Source organism: Ranitomeya imitator, chromosome 6 (assembly GCF_032444005.1).
Source record: "Ranitomeya imitator isolate aRanImi1 chromosome 6, aRanImi1.pri, whole genome shotgun sequence".
Taxonomy (NCBI): domain Eukaryota; kingdom Metazoa; phylum Chordata; class Amphibia; order Anura; family Dendrobatidae; genus Ranitomeya; species Ranitomeya imitator.
The window spans coordinates 559,254,424-559,268,496 of NC_091287.1; the positions used below are offsets into that span (position 1 = coordinate 559,254,424).

Here is a 14,073-nt window from a genome sequence, read left to right on the forward strand (position 1 = left end):
TGACAATGTGAGGACCTTGCGGTGTAGATGATGGAGGTGACAGTGAGGACCCTGCGGTGTAGATGATGGAGGTAAGACAGTGTGAGGACCGTGCGGTGTAGATGATGGAGGTGACAGTGTGAGGACCCTGCGGTGTAGATGATGGAGGTAAGACAGTGTGAGGACCGTGCAGTGTAGATGATGGAGGTAAGACCGTGTGAGGACCCTGCGGTGTAGATGATGGAGGTAAGACAGTGTGAGGACCGTGCAGTGTAGATGATGGAGGTAAGACCGTGTGAGGACCCTGCGGTGTAGATGATGGAGGTAAGACAGTGTGAGGACCGTGCGGTGTAGATGATGGAGGTAAGACAGTGTGAGGACCCTGCGGTGTAGATGATGGAGGTAAGACAGTGTGAGGACTGTGCGGTGTAGATGATGGAGGTAAGACAGTGTGAGGACCATGGGGTGTAGATGATGGAGGTAAGACAGTGTGAGGACCGTGCGGTGTAGATGATGGAGGTAAGACAGTGTGAGGACCCTGCGGTGTAGATGATGGAGGTGACAGTGAGGACCGTGCGGTGTAGATGATGGAGGTGACAGTGTGAGGACCCTGCGGTGTAGATGATGGAGGTAAGACAGTGTGAGGACTGTGCGGTGTAGATGATGGAGGTAAGACAGTGTGAGGACCATGGGGTGTAGATGATGGAGGTAAGACAGTGTGAGGACCGTGCGGTGTAGATGATGGAGGTAAGACAGTGTGAGGACCCTGCGGTGTAGATGATGGAGGTGACAGTGAGGACCGTGCGGTGTAGATGATGGAGGTGACAGTGTGAGGACCCTGCGGTGTAGATGATGGAGGTAAGACAGTGTGAGGACCCTGCGGTGTAGATGATGGAGATAAGACAGTGTGAGGACCGTGCGGTGTAGATGATGGAGGTAAGACAGTGTGAGGACCCTGCGGTGTAGATGATGGAGGTAAGACAGTGTGAGGACCGTGCGGTGTAGATGATGGAGGTAAGACAGTGTGAGGACCATGGGGTGTAGATGATGGAGGTAAGACAGTGTGAGGACCGTGCGGTGTAGATGATGGAGGTAAGACAGTGTGAGGACCCTGCGGTGTAGATGATGGAGGTGACAGTGAGGACCGTGCGGTGTAGATGATGGAGGTGACAGTGTGAGGACCCTGCGGTGTAGATGATGGAGGTAAGACAGTGTGAGGACTGTGCGGTGTAGATGATGGAGGTAAGACAGTGTGAGGACCATGGGGTGTAGATGATGGAGGTAAGACAGTGTGAGGACCGTGCGGTGTAGATGATGGAGGTAAGACAGTGTGAGGACCCTGCGGTGTAGATGATGGAGGTGACAGTGAGGACCGTGCGGTGTAGATGATGGAGGTGACAGTGTGAGGACCCTGCGGTGTAGATGATGGAGGTAAGACAGTGTGAGGACCCTGCGGTGTAGATGATGGAGGTAAGACAGTGTGAGGACCCTGCGGTGTAGATGATGGAGGTAAGACAGTGTGAGGACCGTGCGGTGTAGATGATGGAGGTAAGACAGTGTGAGGACCCTGCGGTGTAGATGATGGAGATAAGACAGTGTGAGGACCCTGCGGTGTAGATGATGGAGATAAGACAGTGTGAGGACCCTGCGGTGTAGATGATGGAGGTAAGACAGTGTGAGGACCGTGCGGTGTAGATGATGGAGGTAAGACAGTGTGAGGACTGTGTGGTGTAGATGATGGAGGTGAGACAGTGTGAAGACCATGTGGTGTAAATGGAAGTGACATTGAGGACCATGGTGCAGATAACAGGAATGGACTCCATAAAGCGTTTTCATTTATCTTTTATTTTCTGTCCTTTCCCTTCCTCCTCGGTTACAGATGTTGGTGTCACAGATCTGATCTTATACATCGCCGCTGTGGCTTTTGCAGTTTGCTCAGTGATGCTTTGCGTCAGCCGTCCTCTTCCTCACCAGTGCTATATATAATATCATCATTACTGCCTCCTTTCTGCGATTTTTCCTTTTGGTTCATACTTTTGCTGCAGTTAATAAGTTTCTACCTTACTGCTCTTCATTACTAAAGTAAATTGTGGACCTGTTGGTACTGATGTGTTATGTGGGTTGTTTTATGGGGCAGTAGTGGCTGACAGTAATGCGGGTTCTCTAGTATGAGCACTAGTTGGCAGCTTCTGTTATGTGAGTCCTTTCTGGAGGCGCTGGTTGTTTTTGTTCTTTTCTGAGGTTATGAGCTGTCTGACACTGTTATGGGGGTCTTTCTATGGGGCCGTTAGCTTTTTGACAGTATTATTTGAGTCCTGTTATGTGGGCACTAGCTCTTTTGGCATTATTATGTAGGTCCCATTATGGAGACACTAGATGCCTGGCACTGTTATGTGAATCCTCATCATATGAGGTCAATAACTGTCTAGCAATATTGTGTGGTTCCCACAGAGAGAAGGTAGCTGCAAGCATAGGATGCTGACAGAGTCCATTGAGGTACGAGGCCAGGTGTCCTGACTGTCCCAACCTGGGTTCTCAAAACATCTCCGTGGGTTCAGTGACTGGCAGTGAATCAAATGTGAATCCCTCCAGTTGGTGCCATGGTTCCTGGGCTGCTGTTCTGTAGAGTCTCTCTGTAGAAGGAAAAAGGTCCCTTTTTATACCCATACCTGTCCTTCTTGCCACAGGTTTAGGGGGAGATGGGTGGAGGTTATCTTTCATTATTCGAGTGTTCAATTGCCATGCATATTTTTGTCTTTCAATGTTTGCAGAACAACAAGCTGCAAGAACTGATACAATGGGTAATAACATATCACAAACATCGATTGTTCAATTAACCTGCGCCTTTGGTCCTCAAGGATAGCAGAACGATAAGCTGCAAGGACCAATACAATAGGTAATCAGCAGCCATTCAACAAACATCAATTCAACCTACAACAAGAGTCAACTTTCAGGCTCATATGAACAATAGCTTATGTCCAATGACCTGCTGAATAATATGTCTGGTATAATTAAGAATAAATTCTGTGTCGTCACATGTGGGTCCTATTATGGGGGAACTAACTCTGGCATTGTTATGTGGGTCTTATTATGGGGGCACTAACTGTCTAACACTTATGTGGGTCTTTTTATGGGAGGCAACTGTCTGGCCCTGTTATGTGGGTCCTATTTTGGGGCATTGGCTGTCTGACACTGGTATGTGGGTCCTATTTTGTGGGCACTGTCTCGCACTGTTTTTTGGTTCCTATTATGGGGGCACTCTGCTACTGTTATGTGGGTCCTATTATGAGGGCACTAACTGTCTGGCACTGTTACTGGTGTCCTATTATGGGGTCTCTACTTGTCTTGCACTGTTATGTGGATCCTCATATGGGTCAGTACCTGTCTGGTACTGTTGTGTAGGTCCTATTCTGGGGGCACTACCTATGTGTCATTGTTATATGGGTCCTCCTATGGGTGCACTAACTGTCTGGCACTGTTATGTGGGTGCTATTATAGGGGCACTAACTGGCACTGTTATGTGAGTTCTCATATGGGGGCATTAACTGGCAATGTTATGTGAGTCCTATGAAGGCACTACCTGTCTGGCACTGTTATGTGGCTCCTATTATGGGGGCACTACCTGTCTGCCACTGTTATATGGGTCCTCACATGGAGGCACTACCTGTCTGGCACTGTTATGTGGGTCCTCGCATGAAGGCACTACCTGTCTGGCACTGTTATGTGGGTGCTCACATGGAGGCACTACCTGTCTGGCACTGTTATGTGGCTCCTATTATGGGGGCACTACCTGTCTGCCACTGTTATATGGGTCCTCACATGGAGGCACTACCTGTCTGGCACTGTTATGTGGGTCCTCGCATGAAGGCACTACCTGTCTGGCAGTGTTATGTGGATCCTATTATGGGGGCACTACCTGTCTGGCACTGTTATGTGAGTCCTCATATGGGGGCACTACCTGTCTGGCACTGTTATGTGAGTCCTCATATGGGGGCACTACCTGTCTGGCACTGTTATGTGGGTGCTCACATGGAGGCACTACCTGTCTGGCACTGTTATGTGAGTCCTCATATGGGGGCACTACCTGTCTGGCACTGTTATGTGGGTGCTCACATGGAGGCACTACCTGTCTGGCACTGTTATGTGAGTCCTCATATGGGGGCACTACCTGTCTGGCACTGTTATGTGAGTCCTCACATGGAGGCACTACCTGTCTGGCACTGTTATGTGGGTGCTCACATGGAGGCACTACCTGTCTGGCACTGTTATGTGGATCCTATGATGGGGGCACTACCTGTCTGGCACTGTTATGTGGGTGCTCACATGGAGGCACTACCTGTCTGGCACTGTTATGTGGATCCTATGATGGGGGCACTACCTGTCTGGCACTGTTATGTGGGTCCTCACATGGAGGCACTACCTGTCTGGCACTGTTATGTGGGTCCTATTATGGGGGCACTACCTGTCTGGCAATGTTATGTGGATCCTATTACAGGGGCACTACCTGCCTGGCACTGTTATGTGAGTCCTCATATGGGGGCACTACCTGTCTGGCACTGTTATGTGGGTCCTCACATGGAGGCACTACCTGTCTGGCACTGTTATGTGAGTCCTCACATGGAGGCACTACCTGTCTGGCACTGTTATGTGGGTCCTCACATGGAGGCACTACCTGTCTGGCACTGTTATGTGAGTCCTCACATGGAGGCACTACCTGTCTGGCACTGTTATGTGGGTCCTCACATGGAGGCACTACCTGTCTGGCACTGTTATGTGAGTCCTCACATGGAGGCACTACCTGCCTGGCACTGTTATGTGGGTCCTCACATGGAGGCACTACCTGTCTGGCACTGTTATGTGAGTCCTCACATGGAGGCACTACCTGCCTGGCACTGTTATGTGGGTCCTCACATGGAGGCACTACCTGTCTGGCACTGTTATGTGGGTCCTCACATGGAGGCACTACCTGTCTGGCACTGTTATGTGGGTCCTCACATGGAGGCACTACCTGCCTGGCACTGTTATGTGGGTCCTCACATGGAGGCACTACCTGTCTGGCACGGTTATGTGGGTCCTATTATGGGGGCACTACCTGTCTGGCACTGTTATGTGGATCCTATTACAGGGGCACTACCTGCCTGGCACTGTTATGTGAGTCCTCATATGGGGGCACTACCTGTCTGGCACTGTTATGTGAGTCCTCACATGGAGGCACTACCTGTCTGGCACTGTTATGTGGGTGCTGACATGGAGGCACTACCTGTCTGGCACTGTTATGTGAGTCCTCATATGGGGGCACTACCTGTCTGGCACTGTTATGTGGGTCCTCACATGGAGGCACTACCTGTCTGGCACGGTTATGTGGGTCCTCACATGGAGGCACTACCTGTCTGGCACTGTTATGTGAGTCCTCACATGGAGGCACTACCTGCCTGGGACTGTTATGTGGGTCCTCACATGGAGGCACTACCTGTCTGGCACTGTTATGTGAGTCCTCACATGGAGGCACTACCTGTCTGGCACTGTTATGTGAGTCCTCACATGGAGGCACTACCTGTCTGGCATTGTTATGTGGGTCCTATTATGGGGGCACTACCTGTCTGGCACTGTTATCCTAATATATAGAAGACTTGCTTATTGACATTATGAGGCACTATCCTAAATATTGAAGTTTGGGGGATACAAAATTTGCTAAAAACTCCTTAACTTTCTTCAGCCATTTCTTACGAGACGCTAGTTGTTTACACTCCTAATTATCGTTACATAATTAATCATTGTGAGACCTGGTAATAAATATTGTCCTTTGTTCTTCTCATTAGTAATTGATCAGTATGATATGAGTTTCCTCCGTTGACTCCGCGCGCGCTCACATCGCGGTGTATTGCGTCGCTCAGGGCCAATCATCCAGAAAGCTCCATTTATGGCCACACTATGGTCAACGGTACTAAAACTCCCAGCAGGAATACTTGTGTTGTTGTGTGGATGTGCGTCACTGCGTCATTGTTGGTGGTTGCCGAGCCGTTGAGTCCTCGGCTATTGCAGAGGTCAGTGCTGCAGCAGAATATAATTTGGGAACTCCCAAGGTCTAAATCGCTATTAAAGCAGGTGGAAACTGTAGAGCAGCCGCGGATCACTTCCTCGTTCCCTTGGAATGGGAAACCTAAAATGTAACATAAACAAATGTCATTGATGTCTCAGCCCTTTATTTGTATTGTCCTTTATAATAATTTGTATAAAATTTTTCTTTTTTTTCACCTACATCTTTCAAGAGTGAAAGTTTTTTTATTTTTTTTTTCGATATTTTCCTATGAGGGCATGTATTCTTTTTTTGCCAATTGATTTGTATTTTTTCATCTCTTAGGTATGCATACATGTTTTTGATGACATGTAATTCTATTGTTCTTTTGTGTGTGTGTGGGGGGGGTAGCAATGACCTAAAAACTGCAATTCTGGCATTTTTAAGACATTTTTTACTGTTTTTACTTCGCAAGATAATGTTAATGTTATATTTTTAGAGTTGCAGACGCGACTATGCCAAATTTGTCATTTTTTAACTTTCTTATTTGGAGAATGGGAAAACAGGGTCAAGATGATTATTTTTAAGTTTTCTAAATTGATTAAAATAGATTCTTCATTTTTTAGTCTCCCTAGGGGGTCTTGAATCTGTGAACGATTGCCCACTGCATTACTTATGGTTTGTACATTTAGCAATCCACTCCTGTGGAAGGGCTTCAAAGTACAATTTTGTGGACATAGGACCTTTAGTAGGTGTGTGTGTGTGTGGGGGGGGGCGATGAAATGATAGTGGCCCACCCCCAATTTTTTGTTTCACAAGATAGATGCTGCAGAGTGATTAACAATAGTTTCTTTTGGAAACTGCAGTGATTAGATCTCTTATTTTTGGTGCATTTGAATTTTGTTTTAAATCACACACCCTTTTTCAAAAATACTTTTCAAAACTGGCACAAAAAGAGGTATAATAAAATATGGAGCAAGTCCTATATGCTATTTTATTGCATAAATTAAGTTATAATTTTGTGTTCTTCTTTCAATCCCACCTGTATAGGTAAACTAGAGGGAACCGCAATGGGCACACAGTCGCCCCTAAATATGCCAATGGCTGATTAATGATATTATTTTAGGATCCGTTATTCTATAACGGTAAAATGGGCCAATAAATAGTTTTTTGAGTCAAAAACACATTTTGTTAGGCGATGCCCTGTTGAACTTAGTTGGTATTAACAATACTTTGTTGGGCTTAGCATACCTTATAATAGTTGGGAAGAATTAATATAATATTTAGTTCTAGATCATTATTATTAGGCGGGGGATTAGAAGAACTATGATTTTTCAACCCAGTCAAAAATTACAACAATCAACCCAAATTCTGTAACTTTTTATTCTTCAAAAGTTTTGACTAAATCATACCGAAAAAAAATCGTACATTTAGAAGAATGACCAGTTAATAAAACCATTTTCCATTTTGTACATTTGTAAATAAAAACATTATAGCCCTTAATTTACTCCATTACAAAAAATGTGAAAGGGAAATATCTAGTTCCAAAAAGTTTTTCCTACAGCAATAGAAAATAATGTAGAAGTAATCAAAATACTAAAGACATATAAATGTAAATACACAGAAATTATCAACTCTGTATTACAGCAGACAGTAAGCCACAACAGCTCCGATACAAGCAGTTTTACCCCTTAGATGCCACTGTCAATAGCATGGCTCCTAAGTGATTACAGAAGGGGGCTCTCGTTGTCACCCCTTCGACACTCCCACACAATCCAGGACAGATGGGGGCTAAATGAAGAACCTTATGGCCCCATACACGTTAGATGAAAGTCAGCAAAGCCCACCAATTTAATAAATAACGGTGATCATTTGATTGGACCTCCTGATTATCCTCCGAGACATAACAACAGGAATGATAAGGATTGGGCACTTGGAATTTTAACAGTAAATCCTTATGTTTTCATGCGACATACACCTCTGCCAGCCGATTGCTCATGTACGGGGGACTGCAAGCCGATTACTCATGTACGGGGGATTGCCAGCCAATTACTCGTGTGGGAGTGCCAGTGGATTACTCATGTACGGAGGACTGCAAGCCGATTACTCATGTATGGGGGACTGCAAGCCGATTACTCATGTATATGGGGACTGCCAGCTGATTACTCATGTATAGGGGACTGCCAGCCAATTATTTATGGGGGACTGCCAGCTAATTACTCATGTTTGGGGGACTGCCAGCTGATTACTCATGTATGGGGGACTGCCAACCGATTACTCATGTAAGGGGGACTGTCAGCCAAACTAATGTATGGGGGACTGCCAGCCGATTACTCATGTATGGGGGACTGCCAACCGATTACTCATGTATGGGGGACTGTCAGCCAACTAATGTATGGGGGGCTTATAGCCAATTACTCATGTTTGGGGGACTGCCAGCGGGTTACTCATGTGTGGGGGATTGCCAGCAGATTACTCATGTATGGGAGACTGCCAGCCGATTACTCATGTATGGGGGACTGCCAACCGATTACTCATGTATGGGGGACTGCCAACCGATTACTCATGTATGGGGGACTGTCAGCTAATTACTCATGTGTGGGGGACTGTCATCCAAACTAATGTATGGGGGGCTTATAGCCAATTACTCATGTTTGGGGGACTGCCAGCGGATTACTCGTGTGGGGGACTGCCAGCGGATTACTCATGTATGGGGGACTGTCAGCCAAACTAATGTATGGGGGACTGTCAGCCGATTACTCATGTGTGGGGGACTGTCAGCCGATTACTAATGTGTGGGGGACTGTCAGCCGATTACTCATGTGTGGGGGAGTGTCAGTCGATTACTCATGTATGGGAGACTGTCAGCCGATTACTCACGTGTGGGGGACTGTCAGCCGATTACTCATGTGTGGGGAACTGTCAGCCAATTACTCATGTGTGGGGGACTGTCAGCCGATTACTAATGTGTGGGGGACTGTCAGCCGATTACTCATGTGTGGGGGACTGTCAGTCGATTACTCATGTATGGGGGACTGTCAGCCGATTACTCACGTATGGGGGACTGTCAGCCGATTACTCACGTATGGGGGACTGTCAGTCGATTACTCATGTATGGGGGACTGTCAGTCGATTACTCACGTATGGGGGACTGTCAGCCGATTACTCACGTGTGGGGGACTGTCAGCCGATTACTCATGTGTGGGGAACTGTCAGCCGATTACTCATGTATGGGGGACTGTCAGCCGATTACTCACGTATGGGGGACTGTCAGCCGATTACTCATGTGTGGGGGACTGTCAGTCGATTACTCATGTATGGGGGACTGTCAGTCGATTACTCACGTATGGGGGACTGTCAGCCGATTACTCACGTGTGGGGGACTGTCAGCCGATTACTCATGTGTGGGGAACTGTCAGCCGATTACTCATGTATGGGGGACTGTCAGCCGATTACTCGTGTGGGGGACTGTCAGACGATTACTCATGTGTGGGGGACTGTCAGCCGATTACTCATGTGTGGGGGACTGTCAGCCGATTACTCATGTGTGGGGGACTGTCAGCCGATTACTCATGTGTGGGGGACTGTCAGCCGATTACTCATGTGTGGGGGACTGTCAGCCGATTACTCATGTGTGGGGGACTGTCAGCCGATTACTCATGTGTGGGGGACTGTCAGCCGATTACTCATGTGTGGGGGACTGTCAGCCGATTACTCATGTGTGGGGGACTGTCAGCCAAACTAATGTATTTTTTCACAGTAAACGCGACAAAGAAGTAAGAAAAATGCCAAAATTGCTATTTTTTTGTTAAGCTTAACTGTTGAAAACAGGAAATAAAAAACGATCAAAAATGTTATATTTACCCCAAAATACAAAGTTCATGTCACCCACCAAAATACAAGCTCCTTCAATGAAAAATAAAAATCTTCTGGGGAAAAATCTATCTAAGCTGTCTATAAAATGTATTTTTTTAATAGTTATTATATTGAAAAAGAGGTACAGCATTTAAAACCACTAGTGACTTTGGAATCTCCATAACCGTAGGGCCCCACAGAGTAACCACCAGACAGTGACCGCTGTAAAAAGAAGTCAGATTTCAGAATTGCTGTTTTTTATTGTTTTCCTCTAAAAAAAAAAAAATGGCTCCAATAAAAATACAGCTGAAAAAAGGCCGTCATCTGAAGGTGGAGGCTCAGAGAGTTCTTCTTTGGAGGGGGATGTGGATGATTTCAGACTCACCTACGTCTGGGCTCAGCACGGTCGTCTTGCACACACTGGTGGCAGTGGTGCAGTTCCTCGTGTCCGTACACTCTGAGCTTAATGTTCTATCTGGGCAGTAATAACACATTAAAGATCCACCTTAAAAATATAAAAGGCATAGAAATAAAAAAATTAAATAAGGACACCCTCCTTCCTAATAAATATATGCATTTGCTTTGCTTAAAGTACATCAAGAGCTGCATTCACAATTCAGCGGTTACATAATATGTTATATATTCACATCTAGAGCTGCATTCTTAATTCAGCTGTTACACATGTTATATCTCACATCTAGCGCTACATTCACAATTCAGCAGTTATATAATGTCATACCTCACATCTAGAGCTGCATTCTTAATTCAGCAATTACATAATGTTATATTTTACATCTAGAGCTGCATTCACAATTCGGTAGTTACATAATATGTCATACCTCACATCTAGAGCTGCATTCACAATTCAGCAGTTATATAATGTCATACCTCACATCTAGAGCTGCATTCACAATTCAGAAGTTACATGATATGTCATACCTCACATCAAGAGCTGCATTCTTAATTCAGCAATTACATAATGTTATATTTTACATCTAGAGCTGCATTCACAATTCGGTAGTTACATAATATGTCATACCTCACATCTAGAGCTGCATTCACAATTCAGCAGTTATATAATGTCATACCTCACATCTAGCGCTGCATTCACAATTCAGAAGTTACATGATATGTCATACCTCACATCAAGAGCTGCATTCTTAATTCAGCAATTACATAATGTTATATTTTACATCTAGAGCTGCACTCACAATTCGGTAGTTACATAATATGTCATACCTCACATCTAGAGCTGTATTCTTAATTCAGCAGTTATATAATGTCATACCTCACATCTAGAGCTGCATTCTTAATTCAGCAGTTATATAATGACATACCTCACATCTAGAGCTGCATTCTTAATTCAGCAATTACATAATGTTATATTTTACATCTAGAGCTGCATTCACAATTCGGTAGTTCCATAATATGTCATACCTCACATCTAGAGCTGCATTCTTTATTCAGCAGTTATATAATGTCATACGTCACATCTAGAGCTGCATTCTTAATTCAGCAGTTACATAATGTTATATCTCACATCTAGAGCTGCATTCACAATTCAGCAGTTATATAATGTCATACCTCACATCTAGAGCTGCATTCTTAATTCAGCAGTTACATATGTTATATCTCACATCTAGAGCTGCATTCACAATTCGGTAGTTACATAATATGTCATACCTCACATCTAGAGCTGCATTCTTAATTCAGCAATTACATAATGTTATATCTCACATCTAGAGCTGCATTCACAATTCGGTAGTTACATAATATGTCATTCCTCACATCTAGAGCTGCATTCTTAATTCAGCAATTACATAATGTTATATTTTACATCTAGAGCTGCATTCACAATTCGGTAGTTGCATAATATGTCATACCTCACATCTAGAGCTGCATTCTAAATTCAGCAGTTACATGGTATGTTATGGAGGTCATATCCAGAGCTGCATTTAGAACTCTGCTTTGCTCCAGTCACACTCAGAGCTGCATCTATAATTCTTTTTTTTTTCCCTTTTACATTTCAGTTACCTCCAGAGCCATAATCACAGTTCTGCAGTTTCAGCCCCATTTTTACCATTCACTGTATTCATTTTGGCCATCATGCGATCAACGGGTGTTTGATCTAAGTGAAAAAACTGCTAGGTGTCACCAGACCAGGGACGGAACTGTAATGTTAGCCGGGAGACTACATTCCACTCCAACGTACAGGGAAAAACCAAGGAAAAGAATGTAGAAGTATAACATTTCTTAACTTCTAAAATAGTAAAAAAAAAACAAAAAAAAAAATTAAATAAAAACCCCAGAAACCCTAGAAAATGGAGAGCGTCAATGCCAGGCCAAAGTATATAGTCGTTTCCAAAGCCCCCCTGCCATCTAAATCCGTAACACCTCAAGACGTCCGGATTCTGTGCGACATCTTTACCTGGAGAACAACATCTTACACAACGCTCCACGATCTCGGCAGCACGGACTGGTTTCTTCAGCGGAATGTTACAAAACATCATTTTATAAGGCTGATACATAACAAGTAGCGTAAAGTCCCGCAAGTGATCGATTACAATAGCTAAAATCATAATTTTCCTTGTCCAAAAGAGACGTCCTATTCACAATATGTTTTGTTACCTTTTCATAAACCTTAATAGTTTTTTAAAACTTTTTTCCATTTTTCCCCCCCAAAATATAAAAAATTAAAATGAAAAATGTGTTTGGACGCCCCTCTTATTTTTTAGATAAAAGGCTTTTAAATAATTATTTTTTGCTCACTTAAGATGTGTTTAGCCGTTGAGATAAAGAGGAAAGTCTGTCCCAAGAGTATCTGAAGAAGACTTTGATTCAGATTTTGGAGATTCAAAATTCTTGTAAAACAATTACCCCAAGAGAACGATCTTCGTTTTTTTTTTTTATCGGCTCTTTACTCAAGTGAAAGGAGCAGGCGGCGGCTCGCAAGCAAAATCGCCTGAAGAATTCACGTTATGTTTCCGAACCCCGAAGAGGACATAAGATGGAACTGAATGGACTAAATCAGCCTGAAAAATATGTTTTATGCACATATCATCCCAGAATTTTTCACATTTTTATAGAAGTTTTTGAAGCAGAAACTGAGCGGAAAAACTCCTCAAACTCCTGTTCCAAAAACGTTTCTGAAGATCGATTTTAAAATAAAATATTCCAAAGATTTTAAATAAATAAAACAAAAATTATACAAAATAAAGCCCCAGATATAATGGAAAAAAAGACCCAAAAATCATTGAAACAAACTTACATATCAAAATAAAGTTTTCAGCGCTAAATCTACTGTAAATAATTTATAACTAAAACCTTAATTGCTCCAAGTCGTGAACACGGAATTAAATGATGATTAATAAAGAAAAATCATAATCAAAATGGAATGTAAATAATGATGAAAACTATTATTCTGGAAGAAGGTTCCGATAAACTCTAAATGGTGGATGATGTGTGAAGCCGACCTGAAGAAGAGATGAGGACAACCATCGGGAAGAACATGGATGGAGAAATCTGAAGACCCCCCCAACCCCAAGAGTGGACATTTTGGAAATATACCGGTCATTTGTGCCGCCAAGCGCCTCACATGAATCATTTAGCGATCTTACCGGGCTTGTAAAATAAGGCCAAGGTGACGAGAAAGATCCCAATAGTTGTCATGTCGAAGCTGAGAATGGTGAGGTAGAACCTCGGCTCCTCTGGAAGCTTCTGAGAACTTCTGGTCTTGGAGGACCTGACGATCTGACAATGGAGATGTCACCTCCTGTACATTAAGCGATGTGTAATAAGGGGCCGGTGCACGTCACCGAGACTGACAGTTAATTAATTTATCTACACTCTTGTGGGCAGGTTACAAAATCGGCTTATTTGAAGGCAGGATGAGCAGGTGAGACATCATCACGCCCTCCAGACGCCACCAGCTCCTGGCACAGAACACTCTGTAAAGTTTTCAAGTATTTCAGGTTCCTGTTTCACCCCTCTCCTCTCCAGGGCAGAATAACCGAGGTCAGGGAACTGTCAGCCTATTGCTACATGATGATTTTTAATTATTAGTTTTTATTTTTTGCTTTTCGTGTCTCGTTTTAGGACTACCGTATTTTATTTTGTTTCACACAGAAATTGAAGCCAAAAAGATTTTGTAATTTGGTGAGGAAAAAATAAAAAGATTTTTGTAGGAGGCCACGGGGTATAATACTTTGTATTCGACGTGCCTA

General features: G+C 44.0%; 1 protein-coding gene across 4 annotated transcripts; it reads right to left on the minus strand.

The window, feature by feature from the left end:
• Positions 1 to 1,805: 1,805 nt before the first annotated feature.
• Positions 1,806 to 13,671, minus strand: LOC138643179 (ly6/PLAUR domain-containing protein 2-like). 4 transcript variants are annotated; one of them, XR_011314145.1, is made up of 4 exons: positions 13,468 to 13,671; positions 10,236 to 10,355; positions 5,156 to 6,139; positions 1,806 to 4,987 (listed from the first exon to the last, which is right to left on the minus strand). XR_011314145.1 is itself a non-coding variant. In XM_069732009.1 (3 exons), the coding sequence occupies exons 1-3, from the start codon at positions 13,517 to 13,519 to the stop codon at positions 5,898 to 5,900; spliced, it is 414 nt and encodes a 137-aa protein (XP_069588110.1). In that variant the 5' UTR covers positions 13,520 to 13,671; the 3' UTR covers positions 1,806 to 5,897. The 4 variants fall into 4 exon arrangements, 1 of the variants encoding a protein (XP_069588110.1); XR_011314144.1 differs by having other exon boundaries at positions 1,806 to 5,029; XR_011314143.1 differs by having other exon boundaries at positions 1,806 to 4,777; positions 4,820 to 6,139.
• Positions 13,672 to 14,073: the final 402 nt, after the last annotated feature.

Bases quoted from the DNA above. Each gene is read 5' to 3' on its own strand.
- LOC138643179 (XM_069732009.1), bottom strand. From the start codon at position 13,519: ATGACAACTATTGGGATCTTTCTCGTCACCTTGGCCTTATTTTACAAG. The intron at 10,356-13,467 runs GTAAGATCGCTA...TATATTTTTAAG, and splicing joins GGCCTTATTTTACAAGCCCG to GTGGATCTTTAATGTGTTAT. The intron at 6,140-10,235 runs GTGAGTCTGAAA...GTTACATTTTAG, and splicing joins CGTGCTGAGCCCAGACGTAG to GTTTCCCATTCCAAGGGAAC.